General features: G+C 43.6%; 1 protein-coding gene across 2 annotated transcripts; it reads left to right on the top strand.

Annotated features, from left to right (window-relative positions):
* The first annotated feature begins 8,624 nt into the window (after positions 1–8,624).
* LOC135497297 (glutamate receptor ionotropic, kainate 2-like) lies at positions 8,625–19,363 on the top strand. 2 transcript variants are annotated; one of them, XM_064787075.1, is made up of 18 exons: positions 8,625–8,793; positions 8,999–9,165; positions 9,589–9,823; positions 10,050–10,180; positions 10,459–10,581; positions 10,920–11,108; positions 11,426–11,533; positions 11,734–11,880; positions 12,052–12,261; positions 12,653–12,836; positions 13,283–13,455; positions 13,760–13,895; positions 14,308–14,502; positions 14,823–15,065; positions 15,556–15,722; positions 16,005–16,249; positions 16,662–16,803; positions 17,050–19,363. In XM_064787075.1, the coding sequence occupies exons 1-16, from the start codon at positions 8,655–8,657 to the stop codon at positions 16,194–16,196; spliced, it is 2,739 nt and encodes a 912-aa protein (XP_064643145.1). In that variant the 5' UTR covers positions 8,625–8,654; the 3' UTR covers positions 16,197–16,249; positions 16,662–16,803; positions 17,050–19,363. The 2 variants fall into 2 exon arrangements, with proteins under 2 accessions (XP_064643145.1, XP_064643144.1); XM_064787074.1 differs by having other exon boundaries at positions 16,005–16,803.
* Positions 19,364–19,795: the final 432 nt, after the last annotated feature.

Genomic DNA, 19,795 nt, shown 5'->3' with positions numbered 1-19,795 from the left:
TGACTGCTTATGACCACTCATCATCTTTGTCTTGATGTATGCTACAAGGTATAGGATAGCATGTAATAGATTGACCTTTAATGACCGACGGAGATGACGCCAAAGTTGATGTTTAAGGAGCAGCTTTCATGGGGCTCGACGCAAGGGCCCAACGCGCCGCGTAACGGCAAAAAAGCGAAGCTGGCGAAACATTTATAACGGGTCACCGTCACTTATTATTGGACTTATAGCGCATTTACGGGGTTGCAACTATTTTGCTTTATAGTGTCACCAGGAAAGAAAAGCATGCGACCTAACGCCGATCTATTTGTATAAAGTGATAATTGGAAGGTATATAGTAGGAAATATCAATAAAATAATCATTCCATTTCGTCTTTTGAGGGCATTTTTGATTGTAAAAAATATATGTGTACGTCACCGTAGTCTCTGCAATGATAATTTTATCAGAGCAGTCTCGCGCAAGTAGAAGTTCTTTACCTGTTAGTTCTTCACTTATTAGTCTCAACGTCTGGCGCAAAGCCAGACGTTTTCCATTACGATTTCACTACGATGTTTGACAAGAAGGAGCAGTGCGCGAGATATGCTAATGAGCAGACTTCCCTCGCTTGAGTTTCTGAAGAATGTTCCATATCGCGCGAAGCTCATCACTACTGATTATGACAGGCGTGCAACGGTAGGTATCTGCTCCCCAACTTCCACCCTAATACGGTACAATAAGTTACCATTTGATGGGAATGGGACAATGCCCTCACTGTGTATGGAGTCATAGGGATAAGAAGACATTATTCATTAGTGTTGGTACAAGTGATTTTGCCCAAAAAGCATGCGCATTCAAAAAACAAAATATGCAAGGTATCACGTACATGACCATGACGACGTGCAGAAAGTGCACTGGCCAGTGCATACCCTATGGCTATGTACTAGCAAACATGGTAAACATGAACAACATCATTATTCATCGGCAGTTCATTTTACTCCGAGCTTTTCCTGAAACATATAGCCATGATGATTAGGCCTACCATGTACCATGACCAATAACAGCACTAGATCATGTAGATGTCAACAAGTTCACATGAACCGTATAATCCTGCATGGCGCATGTGGGGCATGCGTCTAAACCAAAGCCCCAAAATCACTTGTTTTGGTCTATTTCAGTTTCACTTGTGTTTCCCCCGTCTCCCAGTCCATAATACATTTACAGTTTACAATCCCCGATCATGGCCCAACAAAAGGTCATCGGTTGACTAAAGGAACACAACTGTTCAATGTATTTATAGTTGAATGCGATCAAACTACGTCTTTTCAATCGTGGATTGTAAATTTAACCCCATGGGCCTAGGGAAGGCCCTATAACAATACTTTCGACACAGTCATCTCCGCTGCCTCCACCATGTTACACACAGTGCTCACTGCTGATTCTAAAATGCGCCACCTAGTCAAAACAGGACATATGTTCTTCTAGGAATAGATCTCTTTCCAATATTTCGTCATTCCACTATCGTCATCACCTCATCATACTTTCATTGACATTACAGGCACACATCCACAGAGCACTCTTCAAATCATCTACACAGTGGTTATCCAACTAGGATTATAAAGGTAATTTCTTAGCCCCGCACAGTGGGTTTCAGTCTTGATAAAGGGGCACTATCCAAGATAAAGTTACAAGAAGTAGTCAATAGGGGTCTCTCACCTCTCACTGTATGTCCACACTATTCACGCTTGTACGAGGAATACATTCAATGCTGAATCTAACAACACCCAGTGCCCTTACTCTGTATATTAGTCACTGGAAGATGGCCCATTTCACTCCTTCCTTCTACTTCACCTATAGTCTCATGGCAAACGCCTCAGTTCTATGATATCACATTCACTTTCAGCTGTCATGCAACGCAACAACTGTGCTATCTGCCATCGCACATCAACGAAGAAGTGCAGCCGCCCACATTCCACCTCACGTCTGTCCGACCAGCTGCAATCCTCGAGGACGCCCCACTGTACCACGATTTCACTACGATGTTTGACAAGAAGGAGCAGTGCGCGAGATAGGCTAATGAGCAGACTTCCCTCGCTTGAGTTTTGAAAGAATGTTCCATATCGCGCTAAGCTGACCACTGCTGACCATGACAGGCGTGCATTGGACTGGTACTGGTTGGAATTGAACATTGAATATGCTGGTGGTGACGCTTTCTGATGAGAAGTTGGTCGTGACTGATGCAGTATCCTTGGACTTGTCCACAGCATCGTTCAATCATTGCTCTCTGAGCTGCCTTGATTCTGTACTTACCCAAATACTAAGACCAAACGCCTGTTGACTGTGCTTTAAGAGAGACTGGCGCCATGCCTAGAGATATGACTGACCCCTATTGGCAAATTTGTATGACTATCTTGCCTACCTAGCTGCTGCCTATAGTCTCCCTTTAACTGCGGAACACTTCAAAGTCGATAAAATGCCATGTTCCACCTTTTAATGTGTTCAGACCGCCATTTTCAAAATAATCAAGTCAGGACACTGCCTTCTAGTCTCATAATAAATTTTGCTTTCCTCAATAATAACATTTCTTCTTCTTCAATGCTTTCATCATTCCAAACTTCTCCTCCTCGGACTTTTACAGGGGTACAGTCATGGCAATCAAAACCCAAATACTGAGACCAAATGCCTGTTGACTGTGCTTTAAGAGAGACTAGCGCCATGCCTAGTCTCTCTTAAAGCACAGTCAACAGACACCAACCCCCTCAGACTCAGAAACCACAAACGCCCAACCCTTCCTGCTACCTTAATACTTCTGGGTAGGAATATTTAGCGGTTTACACTCTGTTAACCTGGTCTTATGAAGAGGCATTTCACCAGCGGTATTGGGGGAAACCTTCGTACCCGTGTCTTCTGACCCTGTACCAGAAACTTTGGGTCGTAAACGCAATCCCTGACCGATCTCGTCTTGAAGCAGTTCCTCAGGTTGATGATCATCTTTTGAACCACTTTGTGGAACCGTGCCTGCGACCGGGCCAATGAGGGTTTATAATCGGCAGCAGTGGTCACAATTCCTTCATAGAGGTAGTGAGAGTAGAGCCTGGAAAAGGAAAAAGAAAAGCTCGACAATATCGGATCTCGCCAGCCTTCACCTCAGAGCAGTGAGCGTTCATCCCCACAACAACAGCAATGGCAGCTATAGCTGCTGCGCCCCGGTGCCGAGGTTGCGACACTATATAAAGAAGACCTAAATTGCCTCAATTCACACTTTTTGTACCCCTACCTTTAAGATATGCAACTTTAAAAACAGTAAGTTTTAGCTGGATAACCTAATATTTGTACCTTTCAGTTGGGTTTCTCATGATGATGATAAACTTCGCGTCTGGGGTGTACTCTTTAATAAAGCTTGCCGGCAAAACTCGCGGTGCTTTCACCAATGTTGTTGCAACGCGTTTTGGGTCCTGCTTAGCAAGAGCAATTCTTCCTGGGTCCCACATACTATCAGGACTAGCGTCCACTGCAAACAAACGTGAAGACATGGTATAAGCAGTTGTAAATCTACAACCACGGTGCAATCCAGTGGCATGTTTTGCCTGTCCTGTCCTGGGCTTGGGTATGGACTTCACACACTGCACTCGCACTCGCCGTGCGACAGAGGTACATTTACTTGAATATTGCAATAATTAAAGAGGCCAGAACTCAGACTTGGTGACATGCTGACACTGACGAAGCGTTGCCATGGTTGTGTCCGGGACTGGCCGTCTGGGGAATACTTTGCTGGATATAGATCATAAGAATTGGAAATGTGCTTGATTGTGTATTTAATGCCATTATGTGATTACCCAATTGATGATGTTGATTGAAAAAAAATTCGAATCTAAAAAAATCTTTTAAAAATCTCCTGATATCATCTGATGCAGCTGGATGTAAGCTGGGGTGGTATAGCCTGCCTATTGAAGTAAGCCTGCGTGACATGGTTACTTACATATTATCCTTTTCTCTTTAACTATTGAGTTTGAAATTGATCTGCCGAAATATGCAGCATACTTTCCACTCAGCTTGTGCTTGCCTGAAAAAGAGAGGAAAGATATGTTGATGCCAAATGCCAGCGGCTCGCTCTGAAATAGTATTTTCAACCAATTTTCAGAAATGCTGATTCAAAGCCAGAGGCTTGATACTAATGGCCATCGTGTAAGACCGGTGTGCAAGGGATAGTAGTCCTAGGGCTGATAGTCCATGTAACAATAGCCCGCATTGCTAAATGTTTTGGTTAGGGTTAGCGGTACAATAGATCATGCTGCTTAATTGGTCAAATACAATGCTACCGGACTATGACTCCAGGGGGACTATATCCGCTGTCACACCGGATTCAGCATCGTCAATGTTTTACTCTACGTAACAGTGGCACTCCAAACGTATAGGTGTGAGTCGACATAACGGTGGCATTCAAATCTGCTGTACATGTACCTACCCAAGAATCTAACTTTCGACCACCAATGCTGTTCCTTGACATTGCCGCCCCTTATAGATGGATGCATTGTGAGCTTAAACCACAGGTCAGTAGTGGCACATTTGGTAAAGCCCAGGAGGTAGGCCTTTGGAAGGCACTTTAACGAACGGTTGGTGTCTAACCAGCAAGGATTACGGTATTTCTTCAGGAAGGTTATTGGAGGCTGAAAGTTAATCATAAGACAGTTTTAAAAAAAATGCCAGGCGGCCTTATATTGTACAATAGTCTATCCTGGCTTCACCAGTGCAGCCTGCTGAATTAAACCAATCAGCAGCCTTATATCCCGCTTCTCGGTGTAGTCTTCATAAGTCAACCAATCGACAGCCCTCCATCCTGTTCCACCGGTGCAGCCTTCAAAATAACAAATTGAACAAATCAGCAGCGTTCTATTCTGCTTCACCGGCGCAGTCTTAAGAAATGAACCAATCATACAGCTATATTTTACCGTGGTTAAAATGGGTTCGGACACGGGCAAGCCGGTCTGTAAAACAAATTAAGACTGACCAAATTGTAAACGTATTGTTAACTATCGTTAAATTGTTAAATATCTTTCTGGCAAAAACAAATCAGCAGGTCCTTTCCGCCGGGAAGCTGTTCATACCATGATATCGAATTCAGGTCGACCATTCATTCGCTGTAGGATCTCGTTTTTATCTGGCGGTTGAAACTTGCCAATATCCTCCAAGATGTAGGAGCTCTTCACGCCGCTCGGGGACGGGTGTGGAGGCTGGAATTCTCTGTGATTATTGGGCCCAATGTTGCTTTCCAGATGCGCCCGCTCACCACTGTCCTCCTCCCTAAAGCCGCTTGGTGACGGGCGAACAGACAGAAATTCTCGGTGAATTTTTGGCCCAATCGTGGTTTCCAGTTGCTTCCAGTCTCCGATGTACTCCTCATTCTCGTAGTCTTCCGCATCCCACACAGGCGCATTCAGCGCTTCCGGTTGCGCAGGCGCATCATACAACCGAACTGCATCTCTCCAACTTTGATTGGCAGTAATTCTGATTAGCGGAGGCCGAGGCCTACCGGCCATATCACGACTTCGTCTGAAGTCCGTAGCATTGTTTAGGATCAGTACACAAAGGCCTGTTCCCGCTGATATCACCAGCCATACCAGTACCATTTTCATTGAAATAGCTCCAGAATTTGATTCCATTTTCTTCCATATTGATGATCGAGATCTGAAATATAAAGTCGATGATTTATGATGAAGACTATGGGTCCAGGCAGAACTCGCGGTATTAGATCTCTCACCAAACTCCGCGAGGGTGGACCTAAAATGTAGGCCAGAACCGAGGCGACAGCCGAGCTTTTGGCGAAACGCTTCTCCGTTATTGGGCAATACGCTTCAATGAGAAATAGGCGGGCAGAAATAAAAAAAACTACTTACAGGATTGATCCTGACCGCAGTGATAACGCAACATCGTTCCCCAACACGGTTCCCATGTCTATTAGAGAGTATATTTTTCACAAAATGACACAGTCATACACTTGTAAATAATCTGTAGGCCCGTATACGTTTAGGCAGAGTTGACTGTACATATCAATACTACATGTATTTCAATAATGTGTCGACGCTATTACGCCGGTTTAAGTGCACCTTACATATAATACTCATAGGCCCACGCGCCTACAAGAAAGGCCTTTCTCACAGGACCCCCTCAGCCGGCTTAGTAGCGTCGACACAGTATAGGCATTATACTGGGTTACAAACAAACATTGCACATGAGGTAAACAGAATTTAATCCCTTTATGGCAAGATTTAATGGAGTTCGGTCGTCTAATACCGGCATTTGTTGATATACATACATGTGCATATAAACACACTGCTGATCCTGATTAAGCACTGGCTTCACCAGTCAGGCATGGAGTTATCGCCGAATCGGGCTAATTTGCCATCCACACTCGCAGATTATTATTTTATGGAGTTTTCGCGAAGCCCCCGAATCGTCAACGTGAACGTCTATCCAATTGTTCGAAATCGTTCGTAAGGAGGTCGAACAATGGGACAGGCGTAATTCACGTTGACGTGTCGGGGATTTGCCGGCGAAAACTCCCTATTATTTACTTGAAGACAACCAATTGGAACCCCAACTCCACCATTAAGTCCCATTTTAAAAATATAGGAAGACTATAGGCGGGAACCAAGCTGCCCACATAAAGTTGCACAAAATACGTAATGGTGTATCGACAATCTCACATTGGCTCTTTTTTTTTTTTTTTTTTTTTTTTTTTTTTTTTTAGTTTATAGATACTGGACTGTTCTCACTAAATATGCTGTCACTTTATAGATACTGGACTGTTCTCACTAAATATGCTGTCACTTTATAGATACTGGACTGTTCTCACTAAATATGCTGTAAACAAAGGCCTTTAAACGTCCCCAGATGAACTCCCCAGCATAGACGAATGTTCATGACGAGGAATATAAGTATAATTAATTTCAGACCAGACCCAGACCCGTTACTGTGCACAATACACCTTTCCAGAAATGGGGCGCTGAGTGTCCGAAATAGTGATGTCATAAGGGGAAACTAGGCCTTATGGTGGAGGGACAAAGGAGATAGTCATGGTTGACCAACACACTTGAATGCCTTTGATGACGGACAAGGGGGAAAAACTTAGTTCCAATATAAGCCACCAATTTCGGGAAGCATGTATATTCGCCTGGAGAACACAAATTGCAATTGCCTATAGGACTAGCCTAACACCATTAGGCCCCGCGTGATGGCGCTTATTATAAACGACTTTATTCTGGTAATCATTGACCAGAATTTTGGAATGGCAGGAATGGCTGGGAATACGTTTTAGTCATTTAACGACGTAAAAAATTCTATCAGTTGGTATTTCATACGAGTTGTCTGTTTCAGTCATAAATTACACAAATTGGATTGTTAGTGTGGACTAGCAGATTTAATTCAATAAAATATTCCATGTTTGAAAATCGACGACCAACCTCTGTATTTACGTTGTCTCTACGTATAAGCTCCGGCCAGGTGGCCAATTACCGGCCACTCTCTGTAATGTAATCAAGAGAGTGGTTGAGTCACTCTACAATATGAAAACCATGGTTAGTCAAGCAGGATACCACACACCCTGCGTCTGATGAAAATTGGCTGCACAAACTAATAACAATTGAATATTGTATGTAAATTTGTTGTCGTCACTCTGTTTATATACTGTTAGATCTGCTAGCAGCCGTCCTTTCAAAAATCCATCTCATATACATTTGTCATTTGTAAAGTATAGTTCTTGTGCTCTGCAATGTATTATTTGGTTGAGCAATAAATTCTATTCTATTAATAAAATATAATAAAACAACAGCCGTGGTCATACACTGCTGCATAAAAATCCTCCGTTTCATCACATTCATATGTCACTGTTGGACAATCAGGAGACAATTTGTCATACCCTTTGCTGAGAATATTTTGTAGTCATCCTGATCACCCGCACTAATTATGCCCCTGTGTCCCTTTTTTCCGCATTTGTCCAGGTCATTTTAATTGATTTGTTACTAGCTCCAAAACATGTTTATTTTGACGTTGCTGATCGTAGCGAGTTTGCTTTTTGAAGGCAGGTTTGATGCTGTAGAAGACGTCGAAAATGAATCAAACGTCTCTACCTACAGAATTGGTAAGTTATATTTTAATTTCTTTGCGTAGCTTAAACAATCTAGAGCCAGAAGTGGTCGTAAATGTATTTGAAATGTTACAATCATGAGTTGTCGCCAATCCGATGAGCTTAGCCCTGATCACACCCGCAGAATCGACTGCGCCCTTTATCTCTTAGTTGATACATTTACAAGTTTTCCTAATAGATTGACATCTAGCTGAGTCTTTTCAAAAATAGATAAGCGCAAAGGCGACCCGGGGATAGCAGCGATTTCCTCAGCCACGAAAATCCTGAGTCAGTCGTAGGCCTATCCTCCTCAATCCCCTCGCGCACTTTACAAAGCTCGGTCGTTAGTGCCGAGTGTTGGCCTGAGGTTTCATGTTCCTTTAAAACGTCCACAACGTTTATACATGTTGATATCAATGACACTTTACAGTTATCTGTTAGTTTGTGACTGATTACCAACATGGTGGACAACATCTTCACCCGTTCTGTTTGGGTTATTCAGGTGCGGTGTTGATAGACATGAACGAGTCTGTTCGAAGTAAATTTTTCAAAGCAATGCGGCTGGCAGCTGAACGGATTAACACTGACCCAAATCGTCTTCCCGGGTCAAGGATTGAACTGCTCTTTCCGCCAATAACCCCGCTAAATACAACCAAATCGTATGATTCTACTACATTTGAGAGCATCAAAATGGGTAAGCTAAATTTGCATCAAATGGTAATGTCACTATGGATAATTTCCTTGTCATGGAAGGCAGTTTGCGGCTATTCGAGTTAAAACGCGGAAAGATGTGGGCATTCGGCAGTTTCTAGGCATGGCTTTACACTTTCACCCGGCTTGACAATATTCCCATGCCTGGTGAGTGAACCTCTCAGTAGTATTACGTTCTATTCCTACAGTTTCCTACGCAATTCGTCAGAATGCACTTGCTCTCATCGGGCCCGTGGCCTCCACGAGGATCAGGGCGACTCACCCCATCAGCAGCGGTATCCATGTCCCGCAGATAGCGCCATGGGCAACAGACCCTAGACTCTCTATCGGGAATCACCACAAATATTTGCTGAAGGTAATTGATAAGATCAATAACGATGAAGGTTTAAATTTCAAAACTGGAGGATTATCCTTGCCTTTTTTCCGATTAGTGTGATGGTGCATGGCTCTATCGACCAGCAGCTATGGATTAAAAGCGCCTAGAATGATGCTACCAATATGGCCTTTCAGGGGTCTCAGAATTAGTTTTTGTTCAATTTGGGACTTGTCAGTGAGTCCAAGTCTGAATGGAGTTCTCCAGTGGCTACAGTAAAGAAGGGTGATAGTTAGTTCTCCGTTAGTATGTGTAAGCCCGAGAGAAGATAACAAACGGTCTAAGTTAAACTTGTATATATTTGTCTTCCAAGAATTGATGACCATGAGAGCATCATCAACGTTTAAATTGTTTATTCGAAAGGCTGAATGGTACTTGTATTCCTTACAGTGTTCATGATTTCAGATGACCCCTCCAGACAATCTCATGAACCGCGCTTTGTATGAGCTGGTCATCAGCTTCATGTGGACCAGGGTCTCAATCCTGACTGATGACACAGATTTCGGCTTGAATGGAGTCAATGAGTTCATCACGTTAGCCTCTGGTGGCGATGTGAGAATCTCCGCGGTCTTGTCATTCCATCCCGTTGATCCCGAGTTGTTAAACGTCACAGAGCAACTGGAAGAGATAAAGGGAATAGGTATGGGCTTTAGTATTCAACCTTGGGGAACATTTCACCAGCTCATTGCTCATTGATATGGCCTCTAACTGCGAACGGGGTCATTCCATCCCAAAAGTCCGATAATCAATTGAAAGGATCGTTCTTTGGCAACCTTTGGATTTTCAACCAGGTCAGGTTAAAAAGACATAACCAAGCGTCGGACATAAGCCTCATCAGAGCTGAAATTGATATCTCTCTTACTCAGGCACTACTGTTGTCATCCTGCACTGTTTTGCCAAGCACGCGAAAGTGATCCTCCAACAAGCTTACACATTGGGCATCCTAAAGTCTAAATGGGTTTGGATAGTGACAGGTCTCTCCAGCGAACCTCATTCGGTAGGTAAAAACATCACTCCAGTTGATTGGCTTGTAAAACCTTTAACGGTTCTAACGTTGACCACTGCAACTGCGACAACAGTTTTTCTTTTTACAAGACAGCTGTACTACTACAGTTTATGGAACAACACCTCACCTCAATGCATCAACATCAACATCAATGCATTTGGCGCTGCTATCCTTTGACAGCCAAGATCACACGAAGCTGTCGATGACCTTTTTCGGTTCAAAGTTTTATCGGCATTTGATACTCAACCCTTGCCGTTTTTTGCCTCCAGCATATTCCGAGCCATCTAACCGGCCTGCTGGGAATAAGGCCCTCTACAGGACAGGGAAGCCTCTACAAAGAGTTCGAGGTGGCGATGATGGCTGACAGCCCCATGGGGAGTGACCAGCAAAATGTACTGGTGACATCCTGGGTGAAATTCGTACCGTTTACCTATTTTGACTATTTTTTGGCTTAGATATAGGGCTTATTATATTTTCGGTACCTGCACTTTTAAATCAGTATCTAGAGCCGGAACAGTATTTTAGTTGTTCATGTTTCGTATTTGCCCTTGCAAGTACCATAACACAACATGAAAGTTAATACTGGTAGAGAGAATATACAAATGTTATGTCTGCTTTTGGAGCATGGAGTGACGCAAGTTTTTATTTCGTTCGAAAGTTGGGTTGAATAATTCATTGGCTCTCCCACCTCTTCAATGTAATCTGTTTTAAATGATATTCGATGTCGCAGGTGTCTACACATGGCCAACATGACGCCGATGCTGGCCGTAGCTACGATGCCGTGCTAACCATTGGCTATGCCTTGGATGCCTACTTGAAGGAAAACGGGCCCATACGACAGCAACACAACTTATCTTGTATCTGTGAGACAGGCACACCCATGCCATGGGGAGAGAAACTCTTGCAATACATGAAAAAGGTAAAGAGGCGAACACATTTAAGCAGATGTCGCTACCTTGATCATATCAGTAACAATGCAGAACCCGACTACATATCACCTACTTAAATCGATACGGATTTTTCTTCCTGGCCACGTGGTAGAAATTGTTTCAGCCGACTTGGACTTGGTTAGAGTCAGGTTCACACAAGCGTTGCACCGAATCGGAAAGATGTTTTTTTTGGTAATTTACTGAATAATGCCACTCGTGTTATTGTATAATTTACTGTACATTGTGTAACCATGTAACCTATATCACTAGCGTTACGCATTTCTTGGGTATCTCTCTTATCATTCAGGTGAAAGGTCCAGGAGTCACTTCGGAAATAGAATTCAACGAGTTCGGTTATCTCAAAACTGCCAACTTCGAAATCGTGAATCTGAAGACAGGCGAAGGTTGGTCAAAGGTAAATTCTCATAAATGAAGGGCCTAAACCATACACGACATAAGTCCAATTTTGAAAAGACAAACCGCCAACAAGAAGGGTATAGATATTTTTCACGAGAACCATGCATCAATAGTCGAATTGTGTCCTTTGTGCTCTCAGTCAAAGACTCTCAAAGCACGGTAACGTTCCTGATTGGTTTATTTTCACTTTCTTTGCAGGTTGCTGATTGGTCAGAAAGCCGGCCGAATCATACTCGCCTGCACTGGGAAAAAACTCTTGTGACATTCCCAGGGAATACGAAGAGGAGACCAAATGACCAAAGAGATAACATAAAAGGGACCTACCTGAGGATAGTCACGGTTTTGGTAAGTTCTTTCCCGATTAGAAATTTCTTTGGTCGTCCGTCGTCCTAAGTGAATTGCAATGATTTTACTAAGGAAATCGTATAGGACATTTCCCCCTGCAACCGCTGTCTCATGTGCTACGTTAGTCCATTTCTACTTCCAGAGGTATATGTTACATTTTGTCTTTGGTAGGATACTCCTTTTGTCCGGCGAAAGAAGGACCCAGCCACGTCACTGGAAAAGGACGAGCTCGAAGGTTACTGTATCGGCTTGATTAAAAAGCTTCAGGAGCGCCTTCAATTTGGCTACGATATCTATGTTGAGAAAAACAATGTGTACGGCGAACCTGTGAATGGCAGCCTGACCGAATGGACGGGAATGGTCAAGGATATACTTGAAAAGGTAAATAAGCAACAAGTGGAGTTACAAGCAGTACATGTATTATTGCTCCCAGAACTGTTGGTCCTGGACGAATCATGTCCCAAATGCTTCAGGCCGGATATTAGCAATATCAATTACCGTTGCATTCTTCAAGTTTTTGCAAACTTGAACATATGTACTGTACATCCAGACCAGTGACAATCTGTTTTTCTGCAGTACCAGTCGATTTGTCCTGGCTCCCCGTTCCGGAACGACTCGATCTTAGAGACCTAAGACTTTGACCTAACGAAGACGACTTGTGACTTGTGACTGGCGGATGTTTCGATTTCAACATCATTCTAACTAAAGCAATTTCCTATGTTCAATATAAACCATTCATCGAATGCAACCTTCACTTTGTGTACTTTTCCAGAAGGCTGACCTGGCCCTCGCTGCGGCCTTCATTACTACGGAAAGGGCAAACGTCATAGAGTTCAGCAAATCCTACTATGAAGCCGGGCTAACAATTCTTATGAAGAAGGAACAAGCCGGGTCGAAAGGATTCTGGGCTTTTATCGCTCCTTTCGATATGACACTGTGGATGCTTATTCTTTTCGGTAGGTGTGTGTACATGTAGGTCCCATTCTCCAAGCAGAAGGATATCAACTCAACACAGATTTCAAATATGATCATGAGGGCCTGGATGTGTCACTAGCGCGTGACAATGTCAGTAGCAACATATCATTTGGCGATCTATCAGTCAGCATGTTTTACATTACATGGAGTACGATGGACATGGTGCCTGGTCTTTTCAAGCGGCCTCTGGGAACGGAATCTGCTATAATTCGTAACAACCGATCCACTACATGGTAGCAGCGCTTACATGGTTTTTGTCGACGTGAACGTAATGCTGTCCTCATGTACCTGGTCACATAGGCATGTTTTGTTGAAGGCTTGTGTTGTGAAATTAGAAACTTAGCAAGTTAACTCTAGTCTGATGTTGCTTGGAGAAGGTTCAGAGAACACAGTATAGTCGTCTAGCTAATTCTTTTTTGAAATTCAGGTACCTTTTTCACGACTGGTGCGTTATACGTGATAGAATTCCTGAGTCCTTACGGGCAGTATGGCGTCTACATCCAGCGCCATGACAGAGACGACCAACGTTTTAGAGACACAAGATTCTTCATGAACTTGCGTAATTCCTTCCAGTTCTGTTATGCTGCTTTTGTAGGGATCGTAAGTGTCACGATATGAATATCATGAATATCATCTTCAGAAGAGTAAGAAAGATATTTACCGCTTAGAGGACTAGGGGTATTCTGAACCGAAAGTTTCGAAAACATTACTCAAAAGTTAAATTATTGCACCCTTTGTACCTAATTCATCTCGTTGAAATCAGGAGCTCTCCAACGAATGGTCAAGTCAGGGGGTTGTGACAACAGGATAACTTCACCGGACATCTCTCGCACTTTGCTACATCATCGGCGACAACCATATTTGCATCGATTGTTGATGACCGTGCATGGTTTCTTGTTTTCAGAATATTGATGGAGTTCCCAGATCATTCTCAGGGCGAATGGTGGGCAACTACTGGTATCTTTTGGTGTTCTTCATTACTGCCGGTTACACAGCCAACTTTGCTGCATTTCTCACCATCAACCAGATGAACATGCATAGTAAGTGAAGACTTCTCTTCGATCCTCCTCCTTTTTCCCTCCTCTTCTAAAATAGGCATCCACACCACTTCAAGCTAAATCGTTACTTTCTTACTAGTGCATGTATAGCACTTAAATGTGAGCCCTTAGCTTCTCTGAGAGAGCATCGGCCGCTAACAACTTTCCCCCATCGTCTTCAATCTGTCCCTGGCGATCCTCTCCAGTCCCTGCCAAGAGTGACCCGTGGTCTTCATCTCATTCTTGAGGTCCCGTCGCCAGTTGTTCATTGGTCTTCGCCTTTTTCTTTCTCCTGTTTTATACGAGTGTGCGATCATCAATGCGTTGCCTTAAACAAGACCTTCGCCTCACCTTACATAAAGAATCAAGGCTTTGGCAAGGTACATGAATAATTGGCGTTATTCTTTGCTTCAAGCTATTAGTAGTCTGACAGAGCTGACCTTGCAAAACAAGGTTAGATATGGCACCCAAGAAGGAACGTCTGTTTCTCACTTCATCAATCTGAGGACGACGGAAACCTATGCCAGGATGGCACAGCACATTGAAGACTATGAAACAAATGTGCGCACAGTAGAGATTGGGATACGGCACGTTAAGCATGGATTCAAAGGTAGGAATCTGCAGTCATCGACTTAATACGCGCCGGATGTGCCCTTTCCACTGTGCAGTCGCCACCGATCCACATACCGTAAAACTGTTACTTGAATGTCGTCAACATGGGGTGGCGAGAGGTTTGCTACCAGTCTTCAGAGCAGGACCTTGTTGCTGAAAAGCCACTTACCAGTCGCTGCTTCCTTTAACTAAGTAGACTGAAACACCAAACCCTTGGGTAAAGGACAGAGATGCCAAGATAAAAACGTCTTTGCCGTTCACGCCTTGTCTCTTAAACGCTAAGATATATTTAAGTCAATATCGTTTCACGTGCTTCAGGTCATGACTACGCCTTTATCTATGATGAGCCGGTCCTCAAGGATAGAGTAAACAACGACCCAGATTGCGAGCTGGAAACCATTGGAAAGCCATTCCACAAAACTTCGTATGGACTCATGGCGCGCAAAAATTCTGCATTTTTGGACACTATCGACTCGGCCGTTTTGGAATTGAAGGAGGAAGGCTTTATGGAAGAGCTGGCCAAACATTGGTTCCAGCGCGGCAATTGCTTTCAAGGAGAGAGTAAGTTTGTCCCCTTCTGTCAAGAGAATACCGGAAATGGATGACAAAGCCGTGTTTTTCGGGCTCAGTATATGTAATGCCAAAGACTACATCTATTCTTATATGACTACATATAGGTTATAGGTGTTGACCATCGAGAAACGTGTATGCCTGTACCCCAGGAGAGTATAGCGTTCAGCTGCCCAGCTGTTCGTTGATCCAATAAGGTGGACATTGACCACATCCTTACGTATCTTTTGAAATATCTGATACTGTTTGTAGGATTACTCGCTTCGAGAGAGGGTCAGTCGATACTCTTATTGCGAACCGTCCGCGACCGAAACTATAGGGCCAATCATGAAACATTCCACTGAGATAACTCAATCTGAAGTTGCTTCGCCATAGGTCGACAACTGAAACACGATTAATGGATTTGCTCTTTATGAGAACTTCTCTTATACATATTATTATTTAGACATTCCACAGCATTGTAACGTCCGTTCCATTGCAGCGTCGGCCCTTTCGAAACTTCATGGCGATGGCCTCGTCATGACTTCCAGTCAGATGTCAGCCATTTTCGTGATAGGGGGCGGGGTGATCGGCTTTGCCGTTGTTCTGGTGATTGTTGAATTCATCTTCGCTTCTGTGCAGGATGTCAAGAAGTACAAAAAGGATGAGGTCAGTAGTTAGCTTTATTCCAGTTATGCCACGCGCACACGATGGACAACATGAACACGAACGTAAACATTGTTTCAGATGTTTTTAGGGTCAACCGTACACGACAAAAAAACGACGATGCGGTCGTGGCAAAAAAACTACGGGGCTATGGTTATGAAGGATCCACCATGACCGCGCTTTTCATAGTACTTAGCAGCTACCAAAGAAAACGTCTTTAATATGTTCCGGGCAAAGTATATTGCATGTTTTATACCCATTTACAAAGAGAACGTGTGTTTTCAGGGTGGACCAAACACCATAATGGAGGCGCTGAAGATACGTTTGGATCACGTGATCGAAGAGATGGAAAGCCACATCACAAAGAGGCTGCTATGTCGGCACGCGACACATGGCATGATGGAGGACGCAATACTGCGGGAATCGGACGCTATGAGAAAGACTGTGAAATATCCTGAAATGCATACAGAATTTTAGCCCGATGAGCAGCTTCGTTGGCTTTCAGAGACACAAGCAAGATATTGGAGGCAGTAAATAGAGAAAAACTTTTGATTTGACTAATAATGACATATAAAGTATGATATAGCGCTGCCTCGCTCTTGTATGCATGAAGTTATTCTGATCTTTGGTGCGCAGGGGTTGTCCAAGTTCCGTCAAGACGAGTTCCGGCATTCCTCCATTTCGTATTCCGAGTTTGGTCAATTGATTGATGACTGTGCCGACATGACGTTGGGAAACCAAGGAGAAGCCAAACTTGACTGCCAGAAATGTCATTTGTCTACTTCCTTCCACATCTTACAAGTCCAGTTACATATGGATGGCCGATATCCCGAGACAGCTCATGCTTTTTGAGAATAAAATGAAAGTCGTCATATGCCTACTAATGTACACAGACATGACCTACTTGTTGAGGTTATTTATATCTAGTACGTATTTACTCAGGTATTCAGATTGTTAGAGTCCGCGTTGAGGGGATCTGTTGAAGGAAATGTCGTTGACCAGCGGATGGTTACCTTACAGCTAATGTACTGCATGCCTCCAGGAATTAAAAGCAATTAGGATTGAGATATGAAAAAAATGATAGGTAGGTTTGAAGACAAATATGCGGCAAGATGCAGTCTATGTACGGTATATGTGAGGCTATGGCGGAGACATGCGGGATTTCCCGTAGATGACCGTGCATGAGTACACAAAGTGAAAGCGATCCTGATATCATGAAAGTTTCTATTAACGTTGTAGGGATTCATGTAGGCATAATACCTACTGAATATTATTGCCATCCTTCGGTGGTTTCTCTCTCCTAAACATATTTGCTTCTCTACTCTTGCAGCATAGGCTCGGTCGAACGCGTGCAATCGTTGTCAACAATGGGGAGTGGTCTCATCGATAAGTTCCTGACCCATATGAGAAATGGTGCAGATGACATGGCCATGGAGACTCTCCATGAGATCAACCGACTTGGTCATGACGTCCGCCGCCATCTTGAACAACGGAAACTAGAGTTGGATAAGGAAAGAAGTGTTCTATTGGTGGAGATGGACCACGCTGCTAAAGAAATGGACGAACTGCAGCAGCAAATTGGCAGCCATCGTGATTCTGTTGATGGGTTACAGCGGGAAATGGCGGTGTCCTTGGAACTCCAGCGACTTGGCAAGGATCGAAGGTCACGCGCCAAGAGCGAAGCGGAGGAAGCGGAGGCAACCCTGCAGAAAGCTGTCCAACAGCTTCGTGCAAATAGATTTTTCCTTCTGATTCCAATCATTGGCTTCATGGTATTTGCGATTACTGCCCAGAAGAATGTGAAAACCATTCGGGACAGTCGGGAAAGGACGGCAGAGAGTAACAGGCGACGGGAGAAGGCAGAATGTCTGCGGAAGCACGGGAAACGGACGCAATCAAAATGCGAGAAAGACATTGAGAGATTGACTAAAGAGATGCAACGCTGTCGTGAGAACCTGAATGACATTCATGGTAGGATTTCAGGAATCAAACAAACACTTTGGTTCATCCATCAGGGACTGTCCGTATGCCAAGAGGTCGCAATTCATACAGAGTACGCTTCTGAGAAGACGACATGCATAACAGAAGATTTTGAAGCTCTTTCAGCGCAATCGATAAACACTGTTGCTCGATCGGGGGCCTTCAGTTGTGCTGTTGGTTATTTCCAGATGGCTTGGCTAAAGGTTTGCCACAAATCACAAGAAAATTCAGAATATCTGGGAGACATTCCAGCGTCACTTGACCGCCAGTTTCTCTCGGGGACAGCCAGAAGCCTCGAAGACAATGACCAATCACTGAGCAAAGAAAGCGTCGGTCTTGACGCCACCACAAAACTTGCAATGGCAATCACCAACTTCGCCCTTCTCTTCTATGTCGCTTATTACTTCAGCCCTTTCATATCTTTTGTAGCTTCGTGGGTCCTGGTGAACATTTGGTTCGAGTTGCTGTACATGCTACTCTCTCCAACCCTCGCTGTCATTAAGGTCGGCGTAGAAACTTGTCTGGGTGTGATTACACAAATTCTGGAAACTCTAGTTGAAACCTTTGTGAACTCTAGATTGGCAAAACCTTTGATTTTCATTTGCAAGCTATTTTACCAAATTATCTATGTTATTTGCAACATCGTCAGCCTAAGTTATTGTTTTGTTGGTGTCTACTACACATTACAGTTCATGTGGGTTGGTCTTGCATTGGGTTATTTATTGGCTAGACGAATTCAAACGATGAGCTGGTGGTCTAGGTCTAACAAAATAAATGTAGTAAATTTCCAAACCGCTGTAAACTAGGTCACGACCGATTATACCACTTATAAAATTGCTGAACGGCTATCCAGAAGTATTAAGGTAGCAGGAAAGGGTGGGCGTTGGTGGTTTCTGAGTGTGAGGGGGTGTAGTGGTGTCTGTTGACTGTGCTTTAAGAGAGACCAGGCATGATGCCAGTCTATGCCAGTCTCTCTTAATAAAGCACAGTCAACGGACATGTGGTTTCAGTATTAGGTCTTTCATTTTAGCAATGCGAAAATGTAAGCAATTTTGGTAAGGTCCGTCATTTGTTATCACCAATTAGCTTCTAGAGTGACTCAACCACTCTCTTGAATACAGCGGCCGCCTCAGCGCCACCACGCGGGGCCTAATGGTATTAGGCTAAGTAGCTTCGCGAGTCTCTGTGACGTAGGCATATACTTTTCACAATTAAAAATGCTCTCAAAGACTATAAGGAATGATTATTTATTAACATTTCCTGTACTATATACCTTCTAATTATCAATTTACATATAGGTTGGCGTTAGGTCGCGTGCTTTTCTTTCCTTGTGACAATATCAGCAAAATAGTTACAACCCCATAATCGCACCATAAGTCCATAATGAGATCACGGTGACCCGTTATAAATGTTTCGCCAGCTTCGATATTTTGCCGCTACGCGGCGCGTTGGGTCCTTGCGTCCAGGAAACTTGCGGCGCCTCCTAACCGATTTCACTGGAATCAATATAAACCAACCGACTGCCAGAAATGTTGTACCCGACATCACGCGAAATAACTACTAGTATATTCTATGCTGTATAGGCCTATTTTGTAGACATTTATATATGCCAAAATCTTTGCGTCTCGTTCATAAGATTCCCTCTTGTGCTTTGAATAAATATACAATTGTAAATAATCTGAATTCTGGCGTGCACTTCATTCATTAACACATGCGGTCAAAAAAGAACTTCCTTTTTTGCTGCCTGTATTAAAACATGAAAGTAAAAGGAAGGGATTTCAGATGAGAAAAAAGAGCAAAAGTATATGAAGCAGAAGTTGGGTGCGGTTTGCAGGGAGAAGAGTTGCAATACTTAAGCGTGAATGGAGAAGGAGGCCACGTGGTAGGCTACTGTTTTAATAACGATGGAAACAATGCCAAAAGACTCGCTGTGGCCCAGCAATGGCAAGGTAAGCACACAGCCAGTTCTATAAAATCACCGTACACAGCAGGATTCGGTACACTCCTGACGCAGTGGACCGGCCTCGAGCCACAAACAGCAGCGGGATGGTGGCAGCAATGCCAAGATAGACCAACACACACCAATCCAAACCGTC

The sequence above is a fragment of the Lineus longissimus genome, chromosome 12 (genome assembly GCF_910592395.1).
Source record: "Lineus longissimus chromosome 12, tnLinLong1.2, whole genome shotgun sequence".
In the NCBI taxonomy this organism is placed as follows: domain Eukaryota; kingdom Metazoa; phylum Nemertea; class Pilidiophora; order Heteronemertea; family Lineidae; genus Lineus; species Lineus longissimus.
The sequence above is the reverse complement of the archived record's forward strand: the minus strand, read 5'-3'. Positions and strand labels throughout refer to the sequence as shown.

Coding starts and splice junctions, on each gene's coding strand:
- LOC135497297 (XM_064787075.1), top strand. CDS start 8,655: ATGCGGCTGGCAGCTGAACGGATTAACACTGACCCAAATCGTCTTCCC. Junction 9,824..10,049: donor GGAAGAGATAAAGGGAATAG/GTATGGGCTTTA, acceptor TCTCTTACTCAG/GCACTACTGTTGTCATCCTG. Junction 14,503..14,822: donor CGTTAAGCATGGATTCAAAG/GTAGGAATCTGC, acceptor CACGTGCTTCAG/GTCATGACTACGCCTTTATC.